The sequence below is a fragment of the Micropterus salmoides genome, unplaced genomic scaffold, assembly GCF_014851395.1.
Source record: "Micropterus salmoides isolate LMB-PRFRI ecotype aquatic unplaced genomic scaffold, ASM1485139v1 Ms_hic_scaffold_1, whole genome shotgun sequence".
NCBI lineage: Eukaryota > Metazoa > Chordata > Actinopteri > Centrarchiformes > Centrarchidae > Micropterus > Micropterus salmoides.
The window spans coordinates 55655926-55667005 of record NW_024040040.1 but is presented as its reverse complement, the minus strand read 5'-3'; the positions used below and the strand labels follow the sequence as shown (position 1 = coordinate 55667005).

Below are 11080 nucleotides of genomic sequence, written 5' to 3'. Positions count from 1 at the left end.
ATCGACTGGCCACAGGAGGAGCAGACACCACAGGCTAGTGGTAAGCTTGATGAAAGGTTTCTTAAGCACCACGCACCACCTCCACGCCGATCTCTGCCATTTTTTCCTGATTTACATGATGAACTGAGTAAATCATGGGGCAGACCCTTCTCTACATGGCTTTCCACGCCCCGATCACTGAACTACAGCAATGTGATGGGGGTTAGCCTTCTGAGAGATGCGATCTGAGGACCGTCATCCAGTCCCGACGGAGCTCAGGGAAGAGGTCCTGAAGACCAGGGTAGGGGAGTTCTTCCCCCCCCGGAGGCTGACCGAGGTCCCCTCTGCCGTGGCAACAGGTGATGTTATCCCGCCGTTTACACGTTCAGGACGCACTTGCCACCATCGAGTCCACGCCGTACTGCCTGCCCGAGGGTCTGCAATCGGGCGGCGTCCCGACTCACTCACCGTGGATCTTCGGCGGCTCTCCCCTGCCGTTCTGGGGCTTCAGGGATCCACCAGAAGATCACACGAGACACCGACCACCAGCCCCGAGGGGCTGGTTCCGTTGGCAGACTTTGCAGACTTGGCGGAGCCTGACGAACATTTCTCCGTGGGTCCTGCGCACTGCCATAGATGGGTATCGACTACAGTTCAAAACCCGCCCTCCAAAATTCAACGGGGTGGTTTGGACTGTGGTCCGCCCGGAGCAAGTCCGGTGTTGGGACAGGAAGTTCGTACTCTGCTGAGGAAAGGGGCCGTGGAACATGTCTCCCCCCCAGATAGAGACGCCGGCTTCTACAGTCGGTACTTCGTAGTCCCCAAGAAGGACGGAGGGCTGCGCCCAATTTTGGATCTGCGGGTTCTAAACCGGTCTCTGAGGAGATTCAGGTTCAAGATGCTCACCATCCCCGCCATCGTGTCGCACATCCAATCCGAGGATTGGTTCGTCATGATAGATCTACTGGACGCTTATTTCCACGTCTCCATCCGTCCTTCTCACAGGAAGTTCCTGAGGTTCGCCTTCGGGGGTGTGGCTTACCAGTATCGGGTTCTTCCATTCGGCCTGGCACTTTCCCCTCGCACATTCACCAAGTGTATGGATGCAGCACTGGCCCCGCTGAGGCTCCAGGGCATCCGGATTCTCAACTACATCGACGACTGGCTCATCCTGGCCCAGTCTCGAGAGTTGGCGGTTCGGCATCGAGATGTCGTTCTGGCTCATCTGCAGCGTTTAGGGCTGAGGCTCAACGCAAAGAAGAGCGTGCTGGCGCCCACCCAACGGGCTACGTTCCTAGGGGTTGCATGGGATTCGACAACGATGCGGGCACAATTGTCTCCGGCACGTGTCGACACCATATTGGCTGCTGTGAGAGGGGTGAAGTTAGGCCACGCCATCACTATGAAACACTTTCAACGAGTGTTGGGTCTCCTGGCGGCTGCGTCCAGCGTAATACCATCTGGACTGCTGCACATGAGACCCCTGCAGTGGTGGCTAAGGAACAAGGGTTTTTCCCCGAGGGGAAATCCTCTCCGTCTGATTTGGGTTACGCGCAAGTGTCTTCGTTCCCTATCAGTTTGGAAGGAAACTTGGTTCCTGTCCCAGGGACCCGTGCTGGGAGGGTCTTGTCGTCGGCTGGTTATTTCGACAGACGCCTCCCTCACGGGCTGGGGCGCGGTCATGGACGGCCGCTTTGCAAGGGGATCTTGGCAGGTGCATCAATCCGAGTGGCATATCAACTGTCTCGAGATGTTGGCGGTGTTCCAGGCTCTAAGGAGTTTCCTGCCCGATCTCCAAGGCCACCACGTCCTGGTTCGTTCCGACAACTGGTGGTGGCCTATCTGAATCACCAGGGCGGTCTGCGCTCGCGCCCTCTGGACAGACTGGCGCGTCAGATCCTCCTGTGGTCACAGCAGAGGTTACTATCGCTCAGGGCGATGTATTTCCCGGGGACGCAGAATCAGGGAGACCTGCTGTCGAGGCAGGGGCTGAGGCCCGGGGAATGGAGACTTCACCCCGAAGTGGTGGAGCTCTTGTGCGAAGAGTTCGGCCCCATAGACGTGGATCTGTTTGCGTCTCAAGAGACTACGCACTGCCCACTATGGTTTTCTCTCGTTCCTCCAGCCCCGTTGGGTCTGGACACCATGGTACATTCGTGGCCGAGGCTACGTCTGTACGCTTTTCCCCCAGTCGCTCTGCTCCCGGGGGTTCTGGAGCGGGTCCGCCAGGACAATGTCGGCCTACTGCTCGTAGCCCCGTTCTGGCCAACCCGGGTGTGGTTCTCGGACATCATGTCGCTCCTGGACGGCCCACCATGGCGGGTCCCTCTGAGGAGAGACCTGCTGTCCCAGGCACAGGGCCGGGTTCTTCACCCTTGCCCCGCCATATGGCGACTGTGGGTCTGGCCCCTGAGGGGGCACAGTACCTAGAGGCGGGTCTAACAGCCGGAGCAGTCGAGACCCTCCTGGGCTCCAGGGCCCCGTCCACACGGAGGATGTACGGCCTGAAGTGGAGTGTTTTCTCCACTTGGTGTAGGGAGCGGTCGGTGGACCCTGTTACCTTCCCGGTGGTTCAGGTACTTGAGTTCCTCCAGGACCGGTTCTCTGCTGGTCTTTCCCCTTCCACCCTCAAGGTGTATGTGTCTTTCCACACCCCTTTGAGGGAGGGGTCCTTGGGGAAACTTCCCTTGGTTGTACGTTTCCTCCGTGGTGCCCGGAGGATGAGACCTGCGACTCGGTCCAAGGTTCCCTCTGAGGAGGGTGGGGGATCTCCAAGCGCTTTCGGTTTCCCCGCAAAGCCTGGAGTTTGCCCCGGGGAATATTAGGGCTATCCTGCACCCTCGTCCAGGATACATCCCTAAAGTGCCTTCTTGTGCGGCAGGGTCCACGGTGCTGCAGGCATTTCATCCTCCACCTCATGTGACGGCGGAGGACGGGAGACTTCATCTGCTCTGCCCTGTCAGAGCACTGAGTATTTACACTCTGAGGTCCTCCCGTTGGAGGAAGGCTGACCAGCTGCTAGTGTGTTTTGGGTCCCCCAGGGCTGGGCTCCCTGCATCCAAACATACGATTAGCAACTGGATTGTTCAGACTATTTCCCTGGCCTATCAGGTGCGCGGTTTGCCTTCACCTGTGGCTGTGAGGGCTCATTCTACCAGAGGCATGGCGGCCTCTCGAGCCCTCCTTTCCGGGGCCTCTTTGCAGGATGTTTGTTTAGCGGCTGGCTGGGCCACTCCGCACACATTCATTCGGTTTTACAGTCTTGACCTTCCTTCGGCACCTGGCACTCGTGCGCTCTCCTCTTAGTCGTGCCACTTTATTGCACACAGGGGCAGGCGGGGTTTTCGGCACGGTTTAGTGGGTATCTCGTTCCCATAGTGTCGTAACCGACGCAGTTCGAGTTCCCTCGAAGGGGAACGTCTCGGGTTACGTATGTAACCCTGGTTCCCCGAGAAGGGGAACGAGACACTGTGTCGGCCGGCCGCATCTCTCTCCCCGCCTGAAGCGCCTGCTTCATAGTTTAAGCTAATGATGAGTGTGTACAGGTGTGCTTTATACTCCTCCGGTTATTCCGTCACACCTTACCGTTCTAGCAACAAGCCAATAGGATTGGAGTGATTTCATTCACGTTCAGACCTGCTTCGCCTAGAGGCGTTCCCATAGTGTCGTAACCGACGCAGTGTCTCGTTCCCCTTCTCGGGGAACCAGGGTTACATACGTAACCCGAGACGTTTCTGCCCCTCTGCAAGGCTTTGGAAAGTTGGCCAATCAGAGTGGGAAAACGTCAGTAGCTTAAAAGTGTTAAGAGTGTTCAGACAAAAGGTGAATAGAGGAGCTCAAGCAGCAAACAGTATGAGAAAAAGAATGTGTTTTTTGATCATTAAAGCATGTAGACACCCAAAATAAAAGTATGAGCCTAAAATTAAGCATTACATAGGACCTTTTAAGGGGCCATGTGTAGTTTTCAGTGGCCTCTAGTGATAAGGTTTCAGATTGCAACTACTATGTTTCCAAGCGTGAACTAAAACAGAGACATAACAGGAAACAGCATCACACATAATGCTGGAAACTCCGGTAAATTCACACTGCTACATTACAGTAATATTTTTATCAGCTTGATATATCAGCATTGTAATCATCCACCCAGTGCTTCCTGAAGACCATGAGCATCAAGGGGGCAAAGTTGAGAAAGACCATGAGGGAGCTGGCTGTGTGTGCCGTGTGGTAGGCAAAGGTCTTAGGCATATTATGTTCTACTACTAGGGGGCATCCCTACCATTTCTTCACCATCCCAAGATGTTCCAGGAATAATGGAGCAAAACATCAGTGAAGGGTTGTTCCTGGCTGATGACCCTGCAGTTGGCCTGATGGCACTATTCGAGGTGACACTTTTGCCATTCAAGTTTTCTTGTGCTGCTATACCAGTTAGACCGCAGTAAGTAACAATACTGTAGTGTTGTTCTGCACCGTTATGTTGCATTAGTATATAATATGTGGGTCACATAAATTACAGCGACTGAGAATGGTAAAGAAGCTGTGTACCTGAGTATTGATATATCAACAATTAATCTAAATGGCATATTCCGAAAGCAAACATCGGCAGAAATCGCTCCACATTTGCTCTTTAACATTACTTTATTTCTTGCAGGTTAAAATCAACACTTTAGTAAGTAGATAGTTATATAGATTGCATTTAGGGCTCAAACGATTCTAATTAAATCGATTAATTCAAATACTAAAATGCATCGCAAATTCTTTGCATCGAGGCTTTGTTTAATCCATATAACTATATAGCACACTGTTTCACACGAACATTTATTACTGTTGTTTATTGCACTTATGATAGTCAAGCTAAAAGAAAACAACAACTCTGTAATGTTACCGTCCGTCCACCGTAAAACATTACACTGCCTCGGCATGCTGTCACACGTCTGACAGGCCAATGTGCACCACACAGAACACTGGCCGACAAATTGTGCAGTTACTGTGGCTTGATACTCATCAAGTAGGTTATTTGATTTCTCACACTTTTGCCGCCCCCCTTCCCTGACTCCCATTAGCCCTGAAACTGACTGTATTAATCAAACCAAAAATGGCAGCGAATATTGCCACAAATATTGCCCAATCAGGGGTAGAAAAGGACAAGTCTTCACAGAATGCGGGTGGGATTTGCATGGGAAGCTGCATTAAAGACAAACCCGGGACGCGGTTTATCCCATGCAAATCATCCCACCCATATTGATTCAAAACGGGACGCACTATTTAGATTCTGTATTTTAAAGGACCGGTGGCAACCATAGTTGTAACGTCACAGCCAAGCAAAAGTGCTTTTTTAACGAGGCATCAATGAATCGATGAAATATTCTGTAGAAGCTTCAAGTACTAAAATCATCGTTAGCTGCAGCCCTAATTGCATTAGCTGATGAAGTAATGTGGCAAGCCATAATGTTACAACTATAGTATTTTGCAACGGATAATGTTAACAACTGTTGACATTACCAGGCAAGTTAACGTTAACTAAAGCACAACATCACAATGCATTTCACATGGTTGCAGTTATGTTAGTTTACCTGTCCAATAGGATGAAAGCCTACTCTGGGTTGTTTTTTATATCCAAAACAAATCGAAGGTCTCTCCATGACTTAAACACATTTTTGAAGTTGACCGTGTTTGTCATTGTCTTAAGCTATCATATCCTTTTAGTCTGACAGGCTTCAGCACATAAAGGTTATGTGAAGTACAAAAAGTTTTGTGAAGTAACAACCTGTTCACAAATAGGCAATAAAAAAACTACATATAGATAAAGGTTTTTCCTTCTTTTTTTCACTATTCAAAGTGTGGGAGAGGCTTATTGTAACGCAACAGGATCCCAAGCATACTAGGAGAAAATTCTCCTTACTTTACATCAACAGAACTAAATTAATGTGATTTCCTCACACATTTTCCGTGATTTATAAAGAATCTGGAAGTCTGACCTCAGAGTCTTCAGTCTACAGTCTGGAGAGTGTAGAAAATCAGAAAACGTCTTCACTCCTGAATCTTGCACAAAATTCTTACTGAGGTCCAACTCTCTTAGATGGAAGGGGTTAGACTTCAGAGCTGAGATCAGAGAAGCACAGGCTTCAACTGTGATCTGACAGTCTGTCAGCCTGCAAAGAAAGGAAAACTTTATGAAATCACCGTTGATGTTCGTGTAGACCTTCAAAGTGAATGGGACAAGATTCTGCACCTCAGAGTCTCCAGCCCACAGTGTGGACTCTTCAGTCCTGCAGAGAGCCATTCAACTCCTGAATCTTTCAGGTGAGTGTTATAACCCAGGTCCAGTTCTATCAGATGTGATGGGTTGGACTGCAGAGCCGATAACAGGACTTCACAGTGAATTTCTGTGAGTCCACACCCAGAAAGTCTGTAAGATTTGAAATTGTGACTATTACAGCTTAACAGAGATTAACGATACAATGGCTACACAATCCAATACGCAATACAACAAACCAATAATGATGGCTCCAACTGTTAAATACTATTGTTGTCATTCATATCTGGACTTACCGAGCTCTTTGGCAGTTCCTCACAGCTGGAATCAGTCTCAGTCGTCCCTCCTCTGATGTGTTGTACTTCTTCAGGTCCAACTCATCCAGAACCTCCTCTGACATCTGCAGCATGTAGGCCAGAGCTGAGCAGTGGATCACAGAGAGTTTCTTCTCTGATCTGTTCTCTGACTTCAGGAACTCTTGGATCTCCTGATGTACTGAGTGGTCGTTCATCTCCGTCAGACAGTGGAAGATGTTGATGCTTCTGTCAGGAGAGATCTCATCACTGTTCATCTCCTTCAGGATGTTGATGGCTCTCTGGATGGTTCTTGAACTGGTCTTTGTCTGACCCAGCAGGCCTCCTAAGAGTCTCTGGTTGGACTCCAGACAGAGGCCATGAAGGAAGCGAACAAACAGGTCCAGGTGGCCACTTATACTTTTGAGAGATTTCTTCATGGCTCTCACCAGGAAGACATCCACGGAAGGGTAATCATGATTATTGTCATCTTTCAGGAAACAGTCACTGTTTTCACTGTCCCAGTCCTTCCCCAGGAAGTCCTCCAGTCCTCTGAGTTCCTGCTGGTGTAACAGTGGAACATGTAGACTGCAGCCAGAAACTCCTGAACGCTCAGATGAACAAAGCAGTAGACTGTTTTCTGGAAGATCACACTCTCTCTTTTGAAGATCTCTGTACAAACTCCTGAGTACACCGAGGTCTCTGTGACATCAAGACCACACTGCTCCAGGTCTTCTTGGTAGAACATGAGGTTTCCTTTCTCCAGCTGATCAAACGCCAGCCTCCCCAGCTTCAGAAGAACCTCCCTGTCAGCCTCCGTCAGCTCCTGTGGACTCGTCTCATGTCCCTCATCGTACTTCTGCTTCTTCCTCTTTATCTGAACCAGCAGGAAGTGTGAGTACAGGTCAGTCAGGGTCTTGGGCAGCTCTCCTCTCTGCTCTGTAGTCAACATGTGCTCCAGAACTGTAGCAGTGATCCAGCAGAAGACTGGGATTAGACACATGATGTGGAGGCTCCTGGAGGTCTTGATGTGTGAGATGATTCTGCTGGACAGCTCTTCATCACTGACTCTCCTCCTGAAGTACTCCTCCTTCTGGGCGTCAGCGAAGCCTCGTACTTCCGTTACCCTGCCGACACACGAAGGAGGGATCCGATTGGCCGCCGCAGGTCGGGAAGTTATCCAGACGAGAGCCGAGGGAAGCAGATTCCCCTCGATGAGGTTTGTCAGCAGCAGGTTGACTGATGACTTCTGTGTGACATCAGACACAACCTCACTGTTGTGGAAATCCAATGAAAGTCTGCTTTCATCCAGGCCGTCAAAGATGAACAACAGTTTCCAGACGGCGAGCTTCTCTGCTGGGACCTTCTGTAATGTTGGATGGAAAACGTGGAGCAGCGTGAGGAGACTGTGCCGCTCATCTTTGATCAAGTTCAGCTCCCTGAACGAGAGCAGAACCAGCAGACCGACATCTTGGTTTTCCGAGCCCTCTGCCCAGTCCAGAGTGAACTTCTGCACCGAGAAGGTTTTTCCAACGCCAGCGACGCCGTTGGTCAGAACCACTCTGATGGCTCTCTGTTGGCCAGGTAAGACTTTAAAGATGTCCTGGCACCTGATTGGAGTGTCATGGAGGGTCTTCTTGGAAGCTGTCTCAAGCTGCCTCACCTCATGCTGGGTATTAACCTCTTCACTCTGTCCCTCTGTGATGTAGAGCTCAGTGTAGATCCTGTTGAGGAGGGTTCCACTTCCTGTTTCATCACTTCCTTCAGTCACACGTTCACATCTCCTCCTCAGACTGATCTTATGTTCATCTAAAACCTCCTGCAGACCACCTCTCACTAAAGAAGAGAAACAATGTGAGATAAAACAAAGAATATGTGCTGATTATTTTCATTACTAATATAAAAACCATCAACATCAGAATATCTGAAGAAGCAGACAGATGTCCAGTCTTACTTTGTACAGAGCTGCTCTGACTGGCTGTCTGCAGTCCAGCTCTGGTTCTGGATCTGTCTCCACACTGGGGACAGGAGGAGTGTCCCGATGAAGCAGACTGGTCCCAGTATTGGGTGATGCACCATCTGCAGAACCAGTGTCCACAGCTGGTAGAGACTGGATCCTTCAGGACGTCCTGACACAAAGCACAGCAGGACGGCTGCTCCTCCACAGGAACAGGACTCCTCTTCCTCTCTCTGTGAAGACATTTCTTTAGAACTTTTCTGTTTGAATTCAGCTTTCAGTCAGTAATGAAGATGATTGTTCCTTTTATTTCAGCTCTCCTGCTCTCAGAAACACTAATTAACTGCTTTTCCTGTCTGACTGTCTGATTAAACATTTAGTGATCTGCCTGCAGTTTGTTATTAACACAAACTCAACACTTCCTGCAGCTCCTTCACAGTAAAAGCCATTAAAGAGAGCTGATTATGTCCTTCACTATTTTACATTCTGTTACGTCCCGGTGGCATCCAGGAGATGTGGGACTAACAGCTAATTTGAATTTCCGGGGTGGAAAGTCAAGCAGGTATCACAGGTTCAAGTTTTTAACAGAAATGTATTGTAAGCAGTGGAAACCGTAAGGAAATGGCTAACACAAGACAACACCCTGGACAACAGAACTATCCTCACCCCTGACACCATCTATTTCCGGTACAATGGAGGATTCTACAGACAGAAGCATGGCTGTGCCATGGGCTCACCGGTATCCCCGATTGTGGCCAACATCTACATGGAAGAAGTGGAGAATAAAGCCCTCAACTCCTTCAGAGGAACAGCACCGAGCCACTGGTACAGATATGTGGACGACACCTGGGTCAAAATCAAAAGCCAGGAAGTGCAAGCCTTCACAGAACACATCAACTCTGTGGACAGTAACATCAAGTTCACATGAGAAGATGTCCACAACAACAGTTTGGCCTTCCTGGACTGCGCTGTACACATTGAAGAGGACAAGAGCCTGCAGATTGGTGTTTACAGAAAATTTACAGGCTTTTTTTTAAACCCAAGAACACGCTAAGACAGATGCTGGTCCACCCCAAGGACTGCACCCCCAAGCACAAGAAAAGCAACCTAGTGTTTGCTGTTCAATGCAGTGAGGATTGCACAGACCTCTATATTGGGGAGACTAAACATTTACTTTTAGCTGACGCTTTTTATCCAAAGCGACTTACAATTGCTATACATGTCAGAGGTCACACACCTCTGGAGCAACTATGGGTTAAGTGTCTTGCTCAGGGACACAATGGTGGATGTCTCACAGTGGGAATTGAACCCAGGTTTCCCACATTAAAGGCAAGCATCTTATCTATGCACCATCACCACCCCACTACACAAACGCATGGCTCAACACAGAAGGGCCAACTCCTCAGGTCAAGACTCTGCAGTCTACTTACATCTGAAGGACAGAGGACACTCGTTTGAGGTCCACCAGGTGCACATTTTAGACAGAGAAGATGGATGGTTTGAAAGAGGTGTCAAGGAAGCCATCTACACCAGGGTCGAGAAGAACCCGGAGGAGGGGGTCTACGCCACCAATTATCCCCCACTTACAATGCTGTCCTTTCATCACTTCCCAGGAAACTCAACAAACGTAACCTATTGGCCTCAGGTGAAGATACCAACGATGGTCGTTCAGTCTTGGCCACAGGTAGTCTTAACGACTGTAACGACTGTCGTCACAGCAACCGGGAACACTAACGAACCAGCGGTATCGATGACCCGGGCCAACAACCCCACTGAGGTGGAATAGTTGAGTTTCCCTGCCAGTCAGTCAGAACTGAAGAAGTCCTTTGGATGAGGGACGAAACGTCTTCCAGTATCTTCAACCAAGTCCAGTTGCCCTTCATTTTAACCTTTGTTGGATAACTATGACCTAGAGGACTAAATGTTCTGTAGTGGTCCTATTAGATCTCAGTGCAGCATTTGATACTGTTGATCACTGCACTCTGATTAATAGACTGAAAACAACTGCGGGCATTACTGGATCAACTCTGGATTGGTTTTCCTCCTATCTTTCAGGAGTTTCTCTGTGTCCATAGGAACATATATGTCAGACTCTACTCCTTTGTCCTGTGGTGTGCCCCAAGGTTCTGTGCTCAGCCCCCTGCTGTTCAGTCTGTGTATGCTTCCTCTTGGAAAGATTATTGGTAGCTTTGAAGACATATCTTATCATTCTTATGCTGATGACATCCAATTATATTTATCTTTTAGTCCTCATAGGCTAGACAAACTGTCCTTGTTTCACAATTGCTTAGCCTCCATTAACAAATGGATGGTAGACAACTTTTTGCAACTATTCAGACAAAACTGAGGTGCTGATTTTTTCCCCAAACAACATTACCCCTAAAATTAGGCAGGCCATTGGGGCTATATCATCCTCGGTCTGTGGTGTTGTGCGAAATCTGGGTGTCATTTTTGATAAATCTATGTGTTTTAACAGTCATGTTAAATCTGTGGTTCGTTCCTGTTTTTTCCAATCGCAGGAACATTGCTAACATTAGAGCTGTGGTTTCTAAAGAAGAGATGGAGATGCTTGTTCATGCTTTTATTTCTTCTCGTCTG

At 49.0% G+C, this 11080-nt stretch overlaps 2 protein-coding genes across 2 annotated transcripts in view; one reads left to right on the top strand and one right to left on the bottom strand.

Annotated features, from left to right (window-relative positions):
- Positions 1–11080, top strand: part of LOC119897314 (NACHT, LRR and PYD domains-containing protein 12-like) — a 609009-nt gene that overhangs the window by 554663 nt on the left and 43266 nt on the right. The gene's annotated exons all lie outside the window — the stretch shown is intronic.
- Positions 1–11080, bottom strand: part of LOC119897305 (NACHT, LRR and PYD domains-containing protein 12-like) — a 50906-nt gene that overhangs the window by 37426 nt on the left and 2400 nt on the right. The window contains 5 exon segments of the mRNA XM_038710919.1: positions 5955–6128; positions 6209–6385; positions 6529–7075; positions 7078–8361; positions 8480–8715. Of these exon segments, the coding sequence (XP_038566847.1) occupies positions 5955–6128; positions 6209–6385; positions 6529–7075; positions 7078–8361; positions 8480–8715 (2418 nt within the window).